The 23,868-nt window shown below is 41.7% G+C and overlaps 1 protein-coding gene across 9 annotated transcripts in view; it reads left to right on the top strand.

Moving 5' to 3' along the window:
• Window positions 1–23,868, top strand: part of agtpbp1 (ATP/GTP binding carboxypeptidase 1) — a 360,842-nt gene that overhangs the window by 16,551 nt on the left and 320,423 nt on the right. For 5 of the 9 annotated variants that reach the window (XM_078568039.1, XM_078568065.1, XM_078568001.1 and 2 more), the window contains exon 2: window positions 11,882–11,954. The exons of 2 other annotated variants lie outside the window; for them this stretch is intronic. In XM_078568039.1, coding sequence (XP_078424165.1) covers window positions 11,923–11,954 — 32 coding nt within the window. In that variant the 5' untranslated portion in view covers window positions 11,882–11,922. Of the gene's footprint in view, window positions 1–3,832; window positions 3,956–11,881; window positions 11,955–23,868 lie in introns of those variants that run through there. 2 more of the 9 variants (XM_078568047.1, XM_078568020.1) reach the window with 2 other exon arrangements.

Raw genomic sequence — 23,868 nt, 5'->3', positions numbered from 1 at the left:
CTCAGATACTGAAGCTGTCCATGTCCAAAAGCAGCAAGACCTAGACAATATCCAGGCCTGGGCTGAGAAGTGGCAAGTAACATTTGTGCCACATAAGTGCCAAGCAATGACCATTTCCAACAAGAGAGAATCCAACCATTGCCCCTTGACATTCAATGGCACTATTATCGCTGAATTCCCCCATTATCAACATCCTTTGGGGGGGGGGGGGGGGGGCGGACGGAGGGGAGGTTACCATTAACCAGAACATGCACTGGACTAGCCATATAAATACTGTGGCTACAAGAGCAAGTTAGAGGCTAAGAATAAAAGCAAAACACTGAGGATGCTGGAAATCTGAAACAAAAACAAAAATAGCTGGAAAAACTCAGCATCTGCGGAGAGGAACACAGTTGACGTTTCGAGTCCACATGACTCTTCATCAGAACTAAGGAAATAAGGTGAAACATAAGTTGGTAGAGGGGGGTGGGACAGGTAGAAATGAGGTGAAACATAAGTTGGTAGAGGGGTGTGGGACAGGTAGAGCTGGATAGAGGGCCAGTGATAGGTGGAGGCAAAGAAGAGATTGCCAAAGATGTCACAGACAAAAGGACAAAGAGGTGTTGATGGTGGTGTTATTATCTAAGGAATGTGCTAATGGGGACATTAAGGGGGAGACTAAGAATCCTTTGACGAATAACTCGTGTTATCATTCTCCAAAGACTGTACACCATCTACAAGGCACAAGTCAGAAGTGTGATTGAATATTCTCCACTTGCCTGGATGAGTGCAGCTCCAACAACACTCATGAAACTTGACACCATCCAGAACAAAGCAGCCTGCTTGATTGGCACCCCTTCGACAAACATTCACTCCTTCCATCACCTATGCACAGTGGCAGCAGTGTGTACTATCTACAAGTTATACTGCAGGAACTCACCAAATCTCCTTAGATTGCACCGTTTGAAACCCGCGACATCTATCATCTAGAAGGACAAGGGCAGCAGGCACATGGGAACACCACCACCTGAAAGATCCCCTCCAAGCCACTAAACATCCTGACTTGGAAATATATCGCCATTCCTTCACTGTCGCTGGGTCAAAATCATCCAAGGTATGGGACTGATAATGTAAGACATGAAGTAAACTAGTATAACTCTAAATACATTGGATATAGACTTGGGGGGAGGTGTAGGATAAGGGTCTGGCACATATAGGGTTAATGTGGGACTGATTGCAGTACCACCCACACAGTGATATAAGAAGGCACATGACACAGGGTCATTGTGGTGTTGAGCAGAGACTGGTATAGTCCTAAGCATGTAGACAGCTCCGAGCTTATACCCTTTATTGTACATGTGTAAATAGGTCTAGTTTTTAATAAAGATTTATAGTTAACCCACTGGAGACTTTTTAAAGACATACCAATCTGTAACCAACACACTCTCAACAAAGATGTGCAGAATGAAGAAAGAAAATGGTAAATGAGTTGATTCTCATGCTATCAGAGACAGAGCAACGGGGCAAATGAAGTAACAAGAACTAAAACATCCAAACTCTGGAAGATGATGATGAGTTTGAGGACACAATAAGCATGGGAACCGTACAACTGCATAAGATGTCTGGATGCGACAGAAAAAAGAAGTTCTCTCAACCATTCAAATCAGGAAAAAGGTGAGAAATAAGTGCACAACTATAAATCTGAAGCTTGATACAGGAGCTCATTGTAACATCATCCTGCTCAGACTATAGCAGAAGATATTCCATGAAAATTTGAAAGCAAATCGGTACTGAGCAACATCATGCTGACAGCATATGGTGGAACAGGTTCAAAAGCTAGGAATGACCCAAATCAGAGGGGGAACACAAAGGAAAAAACTAACTGCATTTTCTACATCACTGAAACAGATGGTCCTGCTACCCTGGGTTGAGCAGTTGGCTGAGAGCTGCAACTGATCGCAATAGACATGAAATAAAGGAGGTATCAACTGAGGGTTGGAGATAGTGCATCCATCGAAAAGTGCCCTCAGATCAAAAGCAAGAAAGAATTTCTCCAAATGCCTCCAGACTGTTTTGATGAGATGGTTGGATGCTTTGAAGATCCTGAGTATCGGAGCATCATTGATTCAGAGAACAAATGAGTGATTCACCCCTCACGTTAAAGTACCAATAGAACTAAAAGGAAAGCTTGAAAGAGAGCTCCAAGAGGTGGAAGAAAAGAAAGTGTGGCAAGAGTCATAGAGCCTACAGACCGAGAAAATTCCATCATTGTGAGAGATAACATGCAAAGCCAAATGAATGATTAGCAGGCAGATATTGAAATTCTCAAAGCCAATATTGAAAGCCACACAAGTTCTTGACAGAAAAGGAGATAAGCTAATTCAGAAAGTTCAGGCAGCTAAAGAAGCTTTCCAGAAACTTACAACACTCCAAGATGAAAAGTTAGAGCTAGAGAATATAGTCAAGAATGAAGGCTGAGTGGGACAGAGTGATGAGCTGAAACAGAGCATATGGAAGAGAAACTGCATGTTGTGCAGTTAGCAGAGGAGGCATACAAGAGAGAGATCCTGAACTTCTGGTCAAAACCTCAACAGTACGTGTTTTGAATAGAAGAACTTGAAAGAGGGCAGTGTAAGCTGCTTCTTACAGCACTATATAACAATCGGGAGAATGATTTACTGAAGACTAATAACAAACTGCTGGAGAATTTAAAAGAGGAAATCCGAAATGCTGGAAGCCAAGTCGAGTGGGACCGGCAGGAAGCTGAAAAACTGATGGAAGACAGGCGCATAGTGGTTGGAAGCGAAACACAAGCTTCAGAATCATAATGCAGAGCTTGAGGAGAAGTACTGTCAGGCAAAAGACCAATTGCAGCTTGCTGGTTTAACTCTGAAGAAGTGGTGCAACATTTTAACACCTGAGTGATACCATGAATAGTGTTTTTGAGGGAAAAAAGCTATAAAAGACCTTTACGGTGTTCAGTTCAGTTTTAGAACTTGTTTCTAGTTAAAGTTAATTCTCAACTTTAATGTCTAAACTAATTGGAAGAGTTATATTGATATAAAGAAGCACTTTTTTTAAAGAAAGGGATTTTTTATTTGAGAAGTTAGGAGCTATATTATGTGCATATGTACATAAGTATCCAGGATGCCACATCACTTAGTACTGCACTACACTCTCTGAACCTACACTAAACAGTGTGACTATTTTGAACTCCTGGGAACCATACGACATAACAGCAAGCTTCACTCCTAATGAGTAATTACCTGGCTTGGGGTGGAAATTACAAAGTAACTGAGTTAAACAAGTTCTTTCCAGTTGTCATCCAGATGTAAATAGTGGCACAGTAACTTTAGCATATCAAGGCTATCAATATATCAATGCAGTACCAAATGAATGGAATATTATAGTTCCAACAGGCAATAAATGAAAAAAAAAACCTGCATTCGAGATTCAAGTATTATACATGATTAAAACAATACTCATGGATGTAAAATACCAAATTAATACCCCGTCGTATAATACAGCAACTGTACGGGCGTCATGCGAAAGATGTACCTGACTATAAATATAGGGAACTGTTGGAAATGTCAAGAATACCGTTTACGATATTTTCGAAAACGAGACCGAATGCAAACCCATGACAACATGAGCCACAACATAATATTTTACAACATAAACTGCGCCCATAGTGAATTTTCAGAATTGGATTACTCAAAATATATTGCATTTTAAACCCTTGAAATAAGAGCCTCTGTGGAAACGGAAGAGCCTTGGGTGAATGGCATAGTTTTGCAGGGGTGTGTCTCGATGGCTGATGCAGGCGCACGGCGACGTGCCCTGCTATTCGAATAAGCGCTGGGGCGTTCGAGAGGTTTGTATCCAAACAGCCGCGTTCCGTCGCAGACGGTGCTTTCTACGATAACTCTTCTCCCTACACGGAACGGAGCAAGCAACAACCTCACATCATTATACGGTAGGAATTTATTTCTGCGGACGCGTTTGCCTTCCGCTTGCTTTAAAAAAAATGTTCAGTGGCATGTTATAAGCCTGAAATATCGAAACCAGGAAATCCACTTTTGTAGAAAGGGTCTATGTAATGAAAAATGCTGACTGGCGGTCAGTTTGATCAGTGACAGGCCCTGTCTTTCCATTTGGCTAGTGTCCCTCAGTTGCCTCAGCTTTGGTGCACTGTGTTGCCACAGTAAAACCTAGAAGTACAGTTTTTTAATTATGTGATTTTATAAAAATCAGTACTAATTAACTAGTATCAGAAAATCCTAACCTGATTAGACCAAGTTTTTCATATGCCAAAATATTTGAACGCACCTTTAGATTTTAAACTACAAATATATCAAGCCAGAGCAATATGTAAATCAAAATAAGGGAAATTATTGAACTGGTGCTCGAGAAGATTGGACTTGGTTGCTGCTTGCCTACTGCTATCAGTATTAAGGTTGCCACTTTAAACCGCACCTTCAATTTAATGTATATTTTTCTGTAACAGTTGAATGCCTGATTCAAATTAGAATAAATGCCTCTGTAATTCTTATTAAAAGCAAATCAGAACATTGTGTTTGCTAATAATATTGATTACTGTGATATTGCATTTTTAGGAAAGATTAGGAATTCCTGCTTACCATCAGTTGTTTGTACTTGCATTTACTTAATGATTGTAAGGTAATAAAAGTAATTTCCATCAAATATTTTATTAAACATATTTTTGAAAGATGAATGTTAAAATTTGGCCCGTATAATTGGTATGGAATTTATATGCAAAATCCCAAGCAAAACAAGACAGTTTCCATAAGCAGATTGAATCTCCTATGAACTGAGGCAAGTGAAATTGTGCCAAGGAATTACTGAGCGCTCCTAAACTAAGTATAATGCATTGAAGACCATGTAGGATACTCATTGTTTTCTTGTCCACTGGACTATTGCTGCTAGCTCAAGATATAGATGTAAAATATATATAGAAGGTACACACAGGAGCAGGTAGTTTGATCCACTCAGTCCATGCCAGTCATTATACTCCACACAAGTCTGCACCTACTGCTCTTCATGTAACCCTTTCAGCCTTCTATTTCTTTGTTTTCATGTAAGCTAACTAGATAGAACAGTAAGTCATGGATGATACAAACACTTAGAAAACAATAAAGACACAATCAGTCTACAAAAGATTAAAATACCTTCTGTAGATTGTGTTTCTTGCAGTGAATGCAATACGATATTCGCTTTTAGATGAAAGTCTTTTCATAAACCTTCAGCAATGCAACATGATATTTGATTCTTATCGAGTCCAAGCATGGATTCCAGAAACTGAACTAAAGATACTGACAAAAGTCTGCAGTATATATTCCGGATCAAAATGTACCTGAATAAAGAATAGTTATATCTAAATCGTGATTGAAGACACTTATGATAGTTATTTGTATTTATACTAATAAGCTTGCTGGCAGTTATCTCAAGACTTGCTGATGCTTTAAACATAGACATTTTTAACATCTTCCTGTAAGGGCCCCATATGCTAGTTGAGCCATTTAGAAAATAATACATTTAATTATAAACTCACAAGTTAACGCCTGTGAGAAATGTAAACTGCACATGTTTTTGAATCTACAGATATCTACCTGTGATTCAAAGGAGCAATAATTTGATCAGCATCAAGGACCCTTCCTGAATCCGAGCTAAAGTACTGTGCAAAGAACTTGCCTGCAACTTGAGACCAACTGAGTTCCATCCTTAATTGTTTCAAAGGGAAAAGGAATCTCCATTTTAACCCAATCTCCCTCTTAATGTTAGCTATTTCTAAAACAAATTTTCAATTTTTTTTGGTTGTATTTAAAATATAATAGAGGTGTCTCAAATTGTTGCACTCAGTATGGAAAGTTTGTAGTTGTTTTATAGCGCATGCTGAAAATGTTACAATCCCCTAGGTATTTGAATTTTCACTTACTGATTGGAAAAATTATACAAGATTTTACATTTTAAGACTTTTACACCAAAAAACACATTGATTAGCTACTATCAAGTAGGCAACTTGTTCCTTAAACTACAGAAAAGATCCCTCCTGTGACCCAAAAATCCCACATCATGTTCTACTTTATGCTGCCCCTTAAGATAATTTTTTTCTTCCAGGACCAGTCCTGTTTTCAGGAAAAAATGTAAATAATGTTCCTGTTTTCAGGCAGGAATGTAAATAATGTTTGACAACCTCCAAAGTTGGGACATTCCAGAAAATAGACATCTCTATGTTGCTGGTAATGCTTTCAAATGTAAACTGTCATGTTTTCGACGTGTTTTCCCTAGTCTTTGCAATGATGATTATGTGTAAAAGTGGCTTTGAAACAACCAGTCTTTGCATTCATCAAAATCTTAGATTTGCCTTGGTAAAGCTTTGGTTTTGTTTCTCTTGAGCTCTCGAGTATGGAACTCGTGTTTCTGAACCTTCTGTTCTTGCCGTGCCATAGCTTCTGGAATGCCCCAGACCCAGTTACATTTTTCACAAGAATTTTGATTAGCATGTACTTGCTCTTAGTGATTTAAACTAACTAACCGCATTAAAGAATTTTTTACATGATGTATTTTAGTTCTAACAGCCCCATATTATTTGAAAGCAAACTTTCTTCCATTATGCAAATATTAAATGTGTTTCAGTACATGGTAACACCTAATTCAGCAAACCTAACTTTTTATTCTCAAACAGATGAATTAAGGGATACAGAAGGGGCTAAAGTTCTCATTTGCTTTGCTTGCAGATGTGAGGGAAATGCATAGCTTCTAACACAATATGAAGGTTTTTGGAATTCAAGGTGCTTTTTGCAGACATGCTGATTTTGGTACTTCAGGTACATGTGGTCAACTTTAATTTGCCTTACCCTGGACAGACTGACACCTCTGTAAACAACTTCAGGAGAAATTAAGAATTCTGATTGATGCTTGCAGGATGTTATCCAGAGTACCTATTTATTATGCAGTAGAGCACTTTGTAGGATCCCTAGTGTGGTGCACCAGAGTTAGAATGCAGTATCACACCTAAATACTCCTCCCTAGTAATATCTCATGGCTTGAACTGCGCCACGTACTTTCTTGTAGGTAAGTGTGATCAATTTGACAATTACTTTTGAACCTTTTAGCCTTTGATTCTGGAGCAGCAATGACAGAGTACTGGGAGCATCATCGACCCAAATGCAGCCCGTCGTGGCGGGAATCATGGTGGCCGGGCCCACTTAATTGCAGGAGAGGCCCCACCTGGTGGCAGCAAAACTTCCCTGATTAAGTTGAAGGGCGGAAAGAGCTGAAGTGGGATTCCCAGTCACCAGCAGCAGGATGTCAGTTAGGCACATTAGGCACATTAATGAGTCAATTGACACCCATTATCCCTGAGGCCAGCACAACTCAGTAGTGGCTCAGGGATTAAATGGGAGTCGCACGGCTTTCCCGTACCTCCTGAAGGCCGCTCAGCAAGCATTGTTGGATTTTTTCCAGCAGCCTCCCGGGACGGGGTCCTTCGTTATCAGGCACTCGATGCCTGAGGGAACTAAATACTATTTTGCCTCCTCCACAGAGTTGACATGGGTTCCCCACTGGTTGTTCATCCAGTGGGTGAGACCCCTGTTGGGCTGACTCAATTCAGCCCATTGTACAGGGTGACTAAAGAAATGGGAGGGTAAGAAAAGCATAAGCTCCCTGACCCCCACCCACCCTCCCACAACCTCCGTAACTGTTTTAGGAGAACAATAGATATGATTTTTTTTTGGGCAGGGGGAGAAAGATATTTTTAGGCAAAGGTAGGTTGAAGTTCAGGGGGCTTTGGTGCATGAGCAATTGAGATATGATCAACATAAGTGCTTCCACCTCCTCCTTCAGTTATGAGTTGAGTGGAATGCATAGAGAAGTGGGAAGGGCATGAGTTGGAAAGTAATCAAACTTAAGTTCCAGTGGGAAACAAGGGAATGGATGACTGATGTGGAAAGTGGACAAAATTGAAATTTAAATAAAATAAATTTTAAACAATGTTGCAAATATTGAAGTTCAGGTTAAAATAAGAGAAAGCAGTGAATATGCTGTAAATTATTGTAATTCCAATACATTGTATTTTTAAAAAAAGTGATGGGATGCATTATATTTTGGAGGTGAAAGTTTTTATTTTGATAGCGGCTGAATAATTCATTAGGTTCCTTTATGTTTTAATGATGAACATGCGATCGATCACAAATATAGTCATGTCCACTCAACAAATCATCTTTTCACCTTAACCCTAACGCAGCTGACACCCAAGAAATGCACACCTAAGCTAAACACACAATTATAGTCTATCTGCTAGCTCTTTAGACTTTTAAACTAGATATGCCTCTTGTGTTTGTGCCTGAAAGTGAGAAGAGCTCCATTGAATATGCACACATCAATATTGTATAGAAGCCCAAGAGTAGAACAGAAACCCTTGTCGTATTTATCTTGTTGGATATGGCTTGACTCTTATTGTAATCTTGTAGACAGTGGATAATGGAAGTAAAACATGATCAAATTATAAATTATGGATTAGCCTTACTAAAACGACTATAGGAAGAAACACTCCAGCAATCTACTCAATTTTTCGGATGTTGTAACCTCCATGTTTTTCCCTTAGTTGTCGAAGTAACAAAGAAAATGACATTTCCTTAACTTTACTGATCATATTAAACCTGGGGTAGTGTTTGAGCTCTAATTCTTATTTACTGCTATTATGGCTCACTGAATTCCACGAGACCGTCTCCACACAAGTTGCAGTATTGTGATATAAAAAGAATTGATAAATCAGAAACACATTGTTTGGGATATACCTCTGATACCGTTTGAAGTTGCAAGAGCTAGGAAAATCAAAGCTGTCATCTGTAGTTGAATCAAGTTTATCAAATTAATGCAGTAATTTCCTGAACATCTCCAGATGTAAGATCACAATTCACTTAGATGTGTTGCCTTCTTTTGGTTTAACTTCAGGACAAAGCAAGCGTCTATGTTAGTGCATTTTTAAAATTGCTTTGCAATCAAAATATTTTGGCACAGCTATAATGCTTTAAGTAACAGCCCTGCTCTGAAGTATTAGCCTAGATACTACATTCAGTTGGTAGCAGCCTTTTCTCTGAGTACAATCATTTCAATAAACATAAGTCACTTTTGCAAACTAGTGGTGGTTAAAAGACCATGACCATGTCACTGTTAGAAAATTTCATCTTTCAGTTCTGTTGTGAACAGCTTGGAACAGCAGAATCCTTGTATAATTGCTCTGAGTGTAATGGGTAATATAGTGATCACACATAAGTTGATGTTTATAAGATTGCAGGTATATTTTTTCGGCTAATATTTGAAACATTTTATATTCATTTAAAAGGGAAGGGAAACATCAGTGGTATGTGCAGGCTGATAGTCATTCCTACCACCACCGTAAGTCAATTGCAAAATTACTGAGAAGTAATACAGTGAATGGTAGTGCCAGATTATAAAGTGAAACGGGGAGTTAACTAGGGGGCAGTTTTTTATGTTGAAGTTGAACTTCTTTTAAACAATTAGTAAGACTGGAAATCCACACCTGCGGTAGATTATTCAACATTGCCTTAACTTTTTACCTGTATTCCCGAAATCAACCTACACTGTCTCCATTTGTCACAGAAACTTTCTGAGCATTTATAAACTTGTGCTGGAAATGGTTCTTGCAGTTATAGGTAATTTAGAGAAATGCATTCACCTTTTGCTTTTGTTTCTGTATACTACAAAGAAAGTTAGATTAATTCTTTAGGGAAATATATGTGGATGCCAGCACGAAGATACTGGGGAGGGAGTATCTTGCTCCTGTCAAGAGGTTTTATCCCAGCTTTTATTTCCCCCTGACTCTGGTTTAAGGGCCTAAACTGGTTTTATCCTCAAGTTTTTGTTGCAAGGAGAAAGAGGAAATAATTGTTTTATTACAGTGAAAAAAATTCAATGAAGTAGCTTGCCATGTGAAACAAGCTCTTCACTTTTAAGTGGATAAATGTTTCCACACAGTGTACCAATTCTTGCAGACAAGGACATAGAATCAATTCCGTCAGGAGGGAGTGAGATAATCTCAGCCAGGGCAGCAGAAGGGGAAGCAGAAACAATTCGATTGTAATACAAGCGGCTGGAGTTTCCTTCCATTGCTGCCACTGGCCATTTTAAATGTATAACCCTAGACATCAAAAACTGCATTTATATCACGCCTTTAATAAAGGGCCCCAATGTAATTAGCAGGCTATTCAACAGTGCTGGGCAGTCGAACTTGATTCTCATCTTGTCTTTTTGTAGCTTTGCCGAAGGGGATCATTGATGATTGATTTGGATGGGATTCCCAAATAATATTTCTAATCCAGTGGTGCTGAAGCTGCTTGAGTACTCCTGTTGCTGCGTTAGCTGAGATGATCTCTCCCACTACAGACGGGATTGATTCTGGATCCTTGTCTGCAGGAGCTGGCATGCTGTGCAAAATAATTATCCACTTAAAAAATGAAGAGTTCATTTCACCTGGCAAGCTGCTTGATTGAAATTTTTCATTGTAGTAAAATATTGTTTTCCCATTCTCCTTGCAATAAATACTTGAGGATAAGACCACTTTAGACCCTTAAACCAGAGTCAAGGGAAAATAAAAAAAACTGGATAAACCTCTTGAAAGAAGCTCTGTGGGCATATTTCTGTTCAAGGTACTCCCTCCTCAGGTTGTTTTTAAGAAAGTACAACCATAAATATATCTACTACATGATTGACGATTTCCTGGTATCCTGAGGACCCTGGGGACCTTCCATTTCAGATTTCTGATTCCTCAGTAATATACATTAAGTCCGATACATGGAGGAACCACATGGCTACTCCATTGATTTCTATTGGGATCAGCAGGTTGAACCACTCTTAGGAGACTAGCCAGAGCCATGTGATTGACCAACTGACGCATGCTACTGCATACTTGACAAGTCTGAATTGATGTACAGGCTGATCTGGAGCACTGGCACCTGTTAATGGGTGCAGCTATTCAAAGATCCATGTGACTGCAAATTGACATCACTGGATTGATTAAGAATAGGAGACTTTAAATGTGTTGTGTCAGAAAAATGACTAATATTTCAGATAATGGATATTCATTGCTTTATCTATTATTAAATACTTTTAAGAAAGGATTATATGAGGGAAATAAAGTACTTCCTAAAAGTATCCTTCATAAATTTTACTTCCCTTTTAAGCACCTGTCTCCAGGAGCTCTCCCAGTTCTTCTAAATGTCAATTATCTGTTGATGATTTATTATTAAGCTCCATTCTGACAGAGAGAGAGACAGTGTAAGCCATGATAGTCTTTTAGTGTTAATGAGCAACTATATTGCAGAATCTTGGTTGTAATACTTGTCAGCAATCAGTTGCATTAATAATATATGTTGCATTCATTAGACTTTACTCACAGCTCCCAATGAGCTATAATATAATGGGACTTGTGCACATCAAGCTGCTCATGACTGAAGCAGTGCCCTGAAGTGTGAGCATGTTGTACCAAAGAGCATCAGGCCAACAAGCTCAGAATTGCCGATTATAAGCACAGTTGTAGAAACTCCCACCACACCGAGGAAACCAGGCATATCAGCCATTAAAAATGGTGGAGGAGAGATAATACAGAGAGGACTGTTCATTTAGTCACTTTCCAACATTTTCTTTCAAGTGACCAAGTGTGACATTGGCAGTGATTTGGAAACAAGCTGTCAACTTTACATTCTGGAAAGTAGACAGTGAAAGGAATAGATCAGGAGGAGAGCACTTGAAAAACAATGTACATATCCTCAAAAAAGTTATCTTTGTTTTTAAAGAAAACTTTAAAACACTCTTAAAGAAATTATATCTTAATTTTATGAAAATGTTTTCATTTCAGCATGTTTGAAATGGCAAAGTGAAAGAGGAATTTAAGCCAAAATGAACAAAGTCAAGGTATCAACAGAAAAAGGGTGAGTAGAGGAAAGACAGACTGATAGTTTTAATGGCATGAAAAGTTAGTTTAATTTGTGCAACTTGCTTTGTTCTTGTTGTGCTTCTGTACTTAAAACTACAGGCGTAAGGATTGTTTACACATACCTGTTCTAGTGGCAGAATTATTCTTGGGAATATTACGATTATGGGAACAGGAGTAGGCCCCTCAACCTTTCAAGCCTGTTCCACCATTCAGTTACATCGTGGCTGATCTGTACCTCAACTCTGTTCACCTTTTGCTCCACATACCTTGATCCCAATACGCAACAATCTATGGAAGCAACATTCATAGACACACTCCTGTCTACAATGCTAATGGCCCCCTCAAAAAAACTAAATTAGCCAAACATGAACTATCTTTCAACACCTCCCACAAAGCAAAAACCCAGATTGGGTATGGTGGGAATGGCAATTACAATTTACATGAGACAATAAATTGTAATATTCTAATGCCCCTATGAAGCTTTGAGAGCATTTTATGCTGAATATACATGAGAATTCTAATGTTCATGAAGCTTGAAAAAAAATTGTGTATTTAATTTCATTTGGTATTTAATGTTACTTTTTTTCAGTTGCAAGTTGTAATTTGTTAAAGTTCTTAATAGTGAGAAAACCTGAACTATAAAGGAACAAAAGGATGTGAGTGTTCATGTACACAAAATACCAAAAGCTCGTGCACAGGTACCAAAAGTAATAAGAGGCTGGCCTTTATCTCAAGGGAATTAGAATATCAAGAGAAGGAAGTAGTGCTCCAGTTGTATAGAGCTTGGTCAGATTCTGTCAGGAATGATGTGTTCAGTTCTGTGTACTACACCTCAGGAAAGATATATTGACCATCGTGGGGATACAATGCCAGTTTACCAAACTGATGCCAGGGTGTCAAGGGCAAAATTATGAAGAAAGGTTGTGTAAACTTAGGTGGCACAACAAACTCTTTACAGGCGTCAGAAAGTCTGTCCATTTGCTGCTGCAGGTATTCCTCGATTATGGAATGCTAGTGCAGCATTGTCAGTGTAGAGCGACTCTCTGAGTACTTGATGCAGCTTTTTCTTGGTTCTCAGGTGAGCAAGGCTAAACCAGTCCTGGTATGTAAGTGGACACTGTCTGTGGATGATCTGAAGGTATATGACAGCAGCAAAGAGAGGAATATGCCAAAGACCGCTGCCAGAATACAATCCTTTTCGACCCCACTGCGGAACTCAAAGGGTTCAGATGTTGCCCCATCATAGCTGACGTTACCCATCATGTTGGCATGGAAAGAGGAGATCACATTGAGCAGCTTTGGTGGGCAGCCAATTTTCTCCAGCTTAAATAGACCACCTCTGCTCACATGTTTGAATGCCTTGATGCGATTGATGAAGGCAGTATATGGTGCTCTTCTTTGTTCACAGCATTTGTCTTGCAGCTGATGGATTGAGAAGATCGTGTTAATTGCAGATCTTTCAGTTCTGAAACCACACTGGGATTCGGGGTAAATGCATTCAGCTAGGATCTTCAATCTGCCAAGGGCAACACGGGCAAATACTTTTCTCACAGTGCTTAGTAGCCTTGATAATTGTTGCAATCGTGCTGTGGTCACCCTTATTCTTGTGTAGGGCCACAATAATGTATCACGCATATCTTGGGACACTGCCCGCTTTCTCCAGCAGAGATAGAGAAGTTTGTGCAGATGCTGCAGGAGTGCTGGTTTCCTGTGCTAGATGAGTTCAGGTAGTATAGCAACAGCACCCAGAGCTTTGCCCATGGCAAGTGAGTCAATAGTTTACTAAGCTCCCCTGCTGTGGGTTCGATATCCAGCTCTGCCATGACAGGCAGGCTTTCTACGGTGTCTCGAGCTTCCACAGTGACAGTGTTTTTCCTAGAATACAATTCAAGGTAGTGTTCCACCCATCTCTCCCAACTGTTTATTGTAGTCAGTGATGACCACCCCTGTCTTTGTTTTCTTTGCTGATGGACCTGTACCTTTTGATCCTTTCACACATGCCCCCAGCATTCCCTGTGTCGAAGGACACCTGAATGTTCTGACTCAGTTGTAATTGACACACTGCCTAGCAGTCTGTTGGTCTTCACTTTGAACAGCTATTAGTGCAGTCTGGTTTTCTCGCTTGGATTTCTCTTGTATTAATGAGAGGGGACCACTTATCTTCAATGGCAGGTTTCATTGTAGTGATGTTAGCCTTGAACCAGTCAGCAGTTTTCCACTCTTGGTTCCCATATGTTGAGAATGCCTTATTGTAGCTGGTGTCTCGAAGATTGTTCCACTCTGTGTAGGATTGCTGGAGAGAGCCTGTTCAATCGATTTGAGGAACCTTTGGTTTTTATCTGGGTAGGCTGTATGGCTGACTTTGATATGAGGACAGTGGGAGGAGGCGATGGCGTAGTGGTATTGTCGCTGGACTAGTAATTCAGAGACCCTGAGTAATGCTCCTGGGCACCTGTGTAGAATTTGAATTCAATAAAAATCTAATGATGACCATGAAACCATTGTTGTAAAAACCCAACTGGTTCACTAATGCCCTTTTAGGGAAGGAAATCTGCCGTCCTTAGCTGGTCTAACCCACGTGACTCCAGACCCGCAGCAATGTGGTAGCTCTTAAATGTCCTCTGAAATGGCCTAGCAAGCCACTCAGTTGTATCAAAATGCACAGACTAGTCAAACTCTCAGAAAAGCAACAGCCTGACGTAGTCATCCTCACGGAATCATACCTTACAGATAACGTCCCAGACACCACCACCACCATCCCAGGATATGTCCTGCCCCACAGACAGGACAGATCCAGCAGACGTGACGGCACAGTGGCATATAGTCCGGGGGGGCGGGGGGGGGGACACACATCGACTTCGGACCCCATGAAGTCTCATGGCATCAGGTCAAACATGGGCAAAGAAACCTCCTGCTGATTACCATGGACTGCCCTCTCTCAGCTGATGATTCAGAGCTCCTACATGTCAAACATCACTTGGAGGAAGCACTGAGGGTTGCAAGGGCACAGAATGTACTCTGGGTGGGGGACTTCAATATCCATCACCAAAAGTGGCTCAGTAGCATTACTGACTGAGCTGGCTGAGTCCTAAAGGACATAACTGCTACACTGGGCCTGTGGCAGGTGGTGAGGGAACCAACGAGGGACCAGGCATAACTTAAAAAAAAGGTGTCAACCTGGTGGAGCTATGCACAGGACTAGTTGCGTGCCAAACGGCATAAGCGGCAAGTGATAGACAGAGCTAAGCGACCCCACAACCAACGGATCAGATCTAAGCTCTGCAGTCCTGCCACATCCAGTCGTGAATGGTGGTGGACAACAACTCACTGGAGGAGGAAGCTCCACAAATATCCTCAATGATGGAGGAGCCCAGCACATCAGTGCAAAAGATAAGGCTGAAGCTTTTGCTACAATCTTCAGCCAGAGGTGCCGAGTGGATGATCCATCTTGGCCTCCTCTGGAGGCCCCCAACATCACATATGCCATTCTTCAGTCAATTCGATTTATTCCACGTGATATCAAGAAACAGCTGAAGGCACTGGATAGTGCAAAGGCTATAGGGTGTGACAATATTCTGGCAATAATACTGAAGACTTGTGTTCCAGAACTCGCTTCGACCCTAGCCAAGCTGTTCCAGTACAGCTACAACACTGGCATCTACCCAGCTATGTGGAAAATTGCCCAGGTATGTCCTGTACACACAAAGCAGGACCAATCCAACCCACCCAATTACTGCCCCAATGGTCTACTCTCGATCATCAGTAAAGTAATGGAAGGGGTCATCAACAGTGCTGTCAAGTGGTACTTGCTTAGCAATAACCTGCTCACTGACGCCCAGTTTGGATTTTGTCATGGTCACCCAGCTCCTGACCTCATTATAGCCTTAGTTCAAACATGGACAAAAGAGCTGAACTCTCAAGGCAAGGTGAGAGTGACTGCCCTTGACATCAAGGTCGCATTTGACTGTGGGTGGCATCAAGGAGCCCTAGCAAAACTGGAGTCAATGGGAATCAGGGAGAACTCTCCATTGGTTGGGGTCAAACATAGCGCGAAGGAAGATGGGTGTGGTTGTTGGTTAGTCATTTAGCTCCAGGACATCACTGCAGGAGTTCCTCAGGGTAGTGTCCTAGGCACAACCATTTTCAGCTGCTTCATCAATGACCTTCCTTCCATCATAAGGTCAGAAGTGGGGATGTTCGCTGATGATTGCACATTGTTCAGCACCATTCACGATTCCTCAGATACTGAAGTAGTCCATGTCCAAATGCAGCCAGACCTGGACAATATCAAGGCTTGGGCTGACAAGTGGCAAGTAAGATTCGTGCCACACAAGTGCCAGCCAATGACCATCTCCAACAGGACAGAATCTAGCCATCGTCCCTTGATGTTCAATAGCGTTACCATCACTGAATCCCCCACGATCAACATCCTGGGAGTTACCATTGAACAGAAACTGAACTGGACTAGCCATATAAATACTGTGTCTACAGAGCAGGTCAGAGGCTAGGAATCAGGCGATGAGTAACTCACCACCTGACTCCCCAAAGCCTGTCCACCATCTACAAGGCACAAGTCAGGAGCTTGATGGAATGCTCCCTCCTTGCCTGGATAAGTGTAGCTCCCACAACACTCAAGAAGCTTGACAGCACCCTGGACAAAGCAGTCCGCTTTTTTGGCACCACATCCACAAACATTCACTCCCTCCACCGACGCAAAGTAGCAGCAGTGTGTACCGTCTACAAGGTGCACTGCAGGAATTCATCAAGGCTCCTTAGATAGCACCTTCCAAACCTACGACCGCTACCATCTAGAAGGACAAGGGCAGCAGATAGATGGGAACACCACCATCTGGAAGTTCCCCTCCAAGTCACTCACCATCCTGAGTTGGAAATATGTCGCAGTTCCTTCACTGTTGCTGGTCAAAATCCTGGAACTTAATTCTTAACAGCACTGTGGGTGTACCCACACCACATGGACTGCAACGGTTCAAGAAGGCAGCTCATCACCACCTTCTCATGGATAACTAGGGATGAACACTAAATGCTGGCCCAGCCTGTGAAGCCCACATCCCGTGAACGAATAAAAAAAAATTCTGCTTTTTAATGAAAAATCTTCAAGGCTTGCATGCTCACCCTAGTGCACACGAGGGAGTGATCTGTATTATAGTCAGCGCTGTTGCAACTATGTGTGTTGAGAATCCTGTTCAGATAGTCATATCTGGATGGTCAGATCCAGCTGGTGCCAATGCCCTGATCTTGGATGTCTCCAGGATACCTTGTAACATGGTTTGTTCTGAAAGAAGGTGTTAGTTGTTCGAAGCTCTTGGTAACAGCAAAGCTCAAGTAGCCTCTGTCCATTCTCATTTACCTTTCCCAGGCCATGATGTCCAAGGTAGGAGGGCCTTGCCTCATGGTCTGTGCCCACTGTTGCGTTGAAATCCCCCAGTAGGTAAAGATGTTCTGACTTAGGGATTTTGCTCATAATAGTATCAAGCTCCCCTTAGAACTGGTCTTTCACCTCTGTTATGAAGCACAGCATTGGAACAAAGATACTCATGTGGTTAACTGATCCTGTTTGAATTAAGAGCTGGATGGAGAGAACATGTTCTGAACCATTTGTCGGGGTGGGGGTATTGTGGTGGTGGTCTATCATTGGGAGTGGAGAGCTCCTTACGGAAAAGCCTACACCTTGTTCTCACGTTTCTTCCGAAACCTTCCCTTGTCAGGTGATTGTAATGTTTTTCGTTCAGTGATCCGCTCTTGATGAGCCTAGTCTCTTGTAGGGAATCTATGCCAATGTTCAGCCTGTCAAGCTCCATGTCATTCACGGCTGTCTTGCACACATTATCAACCAGTTGCTAGTCATCTGTCAATCCTGTGCACATGCTCCTGCCATTCCAGCTTACCAATTGAAGAGTTGGCATCTTTTTGCTTTTTGTTTGTTTGCCTGGTACAATGGAATTTGTCCACTTTTTGAGCAGAGACTCTAAGCCCCAAGCACCCATTGAAGCAGATGTACCCTGTGGCAGGTCATCACCATACTAGTCTGGGGCCACCCAACTTGAGGTGAGTGATGGCAGACCAGTGGGATGCGATGGTCCCTACCACCTTCTGAGACAGCCTGAAGGCAGCAGAAATTCGGTGATTCTGCACTGTGGGGTGTTGGGGCAAAGGGTCCCCTTGGAGCAGTAGTGTTCTGCTCAGCGTGGCTGAAAAGTTGAAGTTGTGCTTATGAGCTGATGCTGGAATGCAGACTCGGGAATCCAGGGGAACGGAGTCTCGGGAGATGAGATTGAAACCCTGCAAGGTGAGCCATCATCGAGGTAGTCTGAGTCGGAGACTTTTGGAGATAATTCTAAGATATCTTCGAAGGTGAAGAATGGAGTCCCTTGTGGGAGAAAGAGACAGTGTTTTAATGACATTAGTTGACTCTGTGTTTACTGACATCTGGGTGGGTTGCTCTGAAATCCATGGGATCTGTGTTGGTCGCATTTGCGATTTAATGTATAGTGTGGGTGTTAGACCACAGTTTGCCTGTTAATTTACATGTTACTCTTATTAACCCTGAATGATAAGATAGATATTGTAAATTGTTTCACCTTTTTGACCTTGTGTAGTAAAATTCATTTTGTTTGTTTAAAACTTGTGGAATCTTGTGGCTTTATTAGCTTAGCAAGTGTCTTGAATCTCGAACTTTGTCCACTTTAAGCAAAAAATAACTGGTCCCTAACTGAATCACACCAAGAACTTGGGAGTCTGGTCCAGGATCATCATAAAACACACAAATGACTACATGTAGTGACACAGGTTAATAAGGCCATTGACAAAGCAAACCAAGCACTAAGGTTTATATCCAGAGGGCTAAAATTGAAAAGTCCAGGAATTATGCTAAACCTGTGTTGAATCTTAATTCAGATCACCAAGGTTCATAACTGTAGTGCAAAAAAGATTTACAAAAGTGATACCAGAACTATGATGATGTATTTATCGGAAAAGAATGAACAGATTGGTTTCATCTCTCTTGAAAATATCAGGCTGCAGAGTGACCTAATAGAGGTATTTAAAATTCTGAAGTGCTTTGATACAGTCGACAAAGTGTTTCCACTTGTGGCGAAGAGCAAAACTATAGTCACCAAGAACTCAAATAGGGAATTTAGAAGAAACTTCTTTATCCAGAATGCTGAGAATGTGGAACTCGCTACCACAGGGATTATTTGAGGCAAATAATAAAGATGCATTTAAGAGGAAGTGAATAGAGGGTTAAGCTGATGGTTAGATGAGGACGGATGGCAGGGTGCTCCAATGAAGCATAAACCCAGCATAGACTGGTTAGACTGAATGGCCTTTTCTGTGCTGTGTATTCTGTGTAATTCTATGCTGCTAATTGTATCAATATGTGGCGCTCCAGGCGAGGTACAGGAATAAAGCCCTTGAGAGCCCAGTGAGAGGGGAAGGAAGCTTGTAGGAGAGCATGATTCATAGTGATCATGGGAGCTTATTTCACACTAGAGCTTGGCTGCTGTGAGGCAGTGACAAAATTTTAAAATTCTCAGATTCCAGGGAAGGATTAAAATATGCAAAAGATTCAATAAGTCACCATCACTAAGAAATGAAATATAAACAGGAACTGCTGAAAATACTCAGCGGGTCGGGCAGCATCCGTGGAGAGAAAAGCATTTATTGTTCTGGTTGTTGACCTTTAATCAGAACTGGCAAAAGTTTAAAAATATAACAAGTTTAAAATAAGTATAGCAGCGAGGAATGGGGGAATGGAAGACAAGATAAGGAGGAATACAGGAGTGATGAAATGATGAAATAGATGATGCGGCTAGGCAAAAAAGTGGTTGTAATGAGATAAGTAACAAAACAAAAAATGGTCCTTGAAGATGTAAATAGAAACAGCAGAATTATCAGTAACTTGAAAAAAAAGGGAGGAATGGATTAGGACCTGAAATTGTTGAATTCAATGTTCAATCCAGATGGTTGTTAAGTGCCCAATCAAAAGACAAGGTGGTGTTCCAGAAGCTTCCCTTGAGATTCAATGGAACAGCATAGGAGGCCATGGTTAGAATGGGAGTGGGATGGAGAATTAAAATGATGAGTGACCAGAAGCTCAAAGTTACGAAGTAAATGGAAATGTTTAGCAAAGTGGTCATCCAACCTGCGTTTGGACTGCCTAATGTAGAGGAGATAAATAAATTGTTGTTTCACTTGGCAGGAGTATTTGGGCCTTGGATGATGAGAAGGGCAAAATTAAAATGGTAGGTGTTGCATTTTCTGTGCTAGCATGGAAAGGTGCATAGGAAGGGGAGTGGGTAAGGAGAGTGGACCAGAACGTTGCAGATAAATGGTCCCTTTGTAGTGTTGAAAGGAGAGGGGAAGATGTGTTTGGCGGTGATGGCAAAAATGGTGGAGCAGGATTTGTCTAATGTGGAGACTGGTGAGGTGAGAGGACAGGAGCAACCCTTTTCATGGTTCTGGGAGGGGAGGGGTGAGGGCAGATGTGTGGGATATCTGATACAATCGAGGGGCTTGTCAACCATGGTGCAGAGGCATCCTTGGTTGAAGAAAAGGGAAGACTTATAGGAATATTGCTGAGAAAGAGACCTGTGGTCGAAGTTTTTTGTCATGCACTCATCAGGATAGAAGCAAGAATGCCAAATTTTGAAGGGAACAGCAGCTTATACTGCATGAGAAAAGGGTGCTGATTGGTTAGCAAGTCAACTCTGGTCGAGGCATTTCCATGGAGAATGCACCAGGGAGCTATTGACCCCCTGCTCTTTTGTTTAATGCAATAAAAGTGCAATGCCTGGATATGTGCCATTTTCCTGCTGAGGTCAGGTCCCTGTGTATGAATATGTGAGTCACACTGAGGCTGATAATAAATTGGCTGTTCGTGTAATTTTTAGCACACTCGGGATTGTTCAACAAGTGCTGTCCAAACATGGAGTCGCATCCGGAATAATTTAACATCAATGATTGTTTAGGAAAAGTTCTTGCTTTTTATGAAAAGCACCTTTCATAACTGCACGATGTCCCAAAGCACTTTGCAGGCAATGAAGTATTAAAACATTTTTTTTTAACATTACTGTAAAATATTGCGCACACACTTTTCGCCCAGCTGTTTCAGTCCAGAGCAGTCTATCTTGCATCTGGTTCTGTGTTAATTATCGAGTTTCAATCTTCCAATTTTTTTGCAGTGAGAGGAGAAACCAATTCTGATGTATTCTGTATTAGAAAGTCTGTTATGATGTCCTACCATTTATGGAAGACTGCAGACTGATTTTGTTGAGGTGCAACAATAATTCCAGTGGATTAGAAATGACTAAATCAAGAGGTTTTTTTTCGTTGACTTGGGCAGATTATCAACAATGTGCCTAGTTATAGGTTTAGTGAACGCTCTCCATTAAAGGCTAAGATTTACCAAGGAAGGTGATCTAAGATGAGAGGAGCTGGCAAACAATCTGAAGCAATGCTTATTTATGTGAATGTTGTATAAAGTACAGACTGCAGTGCCCTCTGATGATCTTGCTTTCCTTCTGACCATAATTCCATGAGCATTGCTTCCAACTCCATCTAGTTGTCACAATGTGAATGGCAGCTCTCCAACCCTTTTAAGCAAATCTGAGCCATGAACTGAAATCCAAAGATACTATAAATTTTAGCCACAAACACTTTGTTTACTTTTATCTAGGGCTTAGCTTGATAAAACCTAATTGCCTTAGCAATCAGGGAAGAAGCTTTGGTATTTGATTCTACTGTATTCACTTAGAGATTTGTATTTAATTAACTGCTGCAGCCCATGTGGTGTAGGTACACCCACAGTGCTGTTAGGGATGGAGCTCCAGGATTTTGACCCAGCAACACTGAAGGAACTGTGATATAGATCCAAGTCAGGATGGTGTGTTGGTTGGAGGGGTACTTGCACGTGGTGGTGTTCCCATGCATCTGCTGCCCTTCTTCTAGCTCATCAGAGTGGAAGGTGCTGTCTAAGGAGCCTTGGTGAGTTGATGCAGTGCATTTTGTAGATGGTACGCACTGCTGTCAATGAGCGTCAGTGGTGGAAGGGGTGGATGGGGTGGATGGTGAAGGTGGTGGATGGGGTGAAAGTCAAGTGGGCTGCTTTGTCCTGGATGGTGTCAAGCTTAGTGTTGTTGGAGCTGCACTCATCCAGGCAAGTGGAAAGTAATCCATCACTCTTGACTGGTGCCTTGTAGTTGGTGGATGGGCTTTGGGGAGTCAGGAGGCAAGTTACTTTTTTTATTCATTTATGGGATGTGGGGGTCGCTGGCTTGGCCAGCATTTATTGCTCTTTCCTAATTCCCCTTGAGAAGGTGTTGGTGAGCTACCTTCTTGAACCGCTGCAGTCCACGTGGAGTAGGTATGCCCACAGTGCTGTTGGGAAGGGAGTTCCAGGATTCTGACCCAGCGACATTGAAGGAACAGCGATATATTTTCAAGTCAGGATGGTGAGTGGCTTGGAGGGGAACTTCCTGGTGGTGGTGTTTCGCAGAATTCCCAGTCTCCAACCTGCTCTTGTAGCCACAGTATTTATGTGGCTGATCCAGTTCAGTTTCTGGTCAACCGTAACCTGTTGATATAGTGGGGGATTCAACAATGATAATGCCATTGAATGTCAAGGGGAGATGGTTGGATTCTCTCTTGTTGGAGATGGTCACTAGCACTTGTGTGGTGCTAATATTACTTACCACTTATTAGCCCATGCCTGAATGTTGTTCAGGCCTTGTTGCGTATACAGGCTGCTTCAGTATCTGAGGAGTTGCAAATGTTGCTGAACATTGCACAATCATCATTATGACCTTATGGTGGAGGGGAGGTCATTGACGAACCAGCTAAAGATGGTTGGGCCTTGGACATTGCCTTGAGGAACTCATGATTGATGTCCAACAGCCACAACCATCTTCCTTTGTGCTAGTCATAACTCCAACCAGTGGACGCCATACTCAGTTAAATGCTGCCTTGATGTCACGGTCAGTCACTTTTTTATTCATTCATGGGTTGTGGGCATCCCATGGGCATTTATTGCCCATCCCAGAATGTCTTTAAGAGTCAGCCACATTGCTGGAGTCACATGTAGCCCAGGCCAGGCAAGGACAACAGATTTCCATTAGTGACTAGATGGGTTTTTACTACAGTCGGCAATGCTTTCATGGTCATTATCAGAGTTATAATTCTAGATTATTATTGAATTCAAATATTAGGAATTGACCATCTGCCATGATGGGATTTGAACTCAGGCTTTGCACTGGGTCTCTGGATTACCAGTCCAGTGATAATATCACTATGCCACCACCTCACCTCGCCTCTTGAGTTCAGCTCTTTTGTCCATGTTTGAACCAGGCTGTAATGAGGTCATAAGCTGAGTGGCCCTGGCGGAATCCAAACTGAGCGTCAGTGAGCAGGTTATTGCTGATTAAGTGCTGCTTGATAGCACTGTCGACGACCTATTCCAACACTTTGATGATCGAGAATAGTCTGATGGGTTGGTAACTGACTGGGTTGGATTTGTCCTAATTTTTGTGGACAGGACATACCTGGGCAGTTTTCCACATTGCCAGGTAGATGCCAGTGTTGTAGCTGTACTGGAACAGCTTGGCTAAGGGTGCAACTAGTTCTGGAGCACAAGCATTCAGTACAATTGCTGGAATGTTGTCAGGGCCTATCTAACGGGGGAGGCTGTGGCATAGTGGTATTTTCACTGGACTGGTATTCCAGAGACCCAGGGTAATGCTCCGGAGACCCGGGTTTGAATCCCACCATGGCAGATGGTGAAATTAGAACATTATTTGCTTTAGGTAGATTGAGGAATTTGATACTGCTGAGAGGTTTGGTGGAGTTAGGGTGCATATTAAAAAGAGAACCTGAAGAGTAATAATCTCTGAGCTGTC

The sequence above is a fragment of the Cetorhinus maximus genome, chromosome 2, assembly GCF_964194155.1.
Source record: "Cetorhinus maximus chromosome 2, sCetMax3.hap1.1, whole genome shotgun sequence".
NCBI classification, from domain to species: Eukaryota; Metazoa; Chordata; class Chondrichthyes; order Lamniformes; family Cetorhinidae; genus Cetorhinus; species Cetorhinus maximus.
Note: the sequence above shows the minus strand (reverse complement) of the source record. Positions and strands in the feature narration are given on the sequence as shown.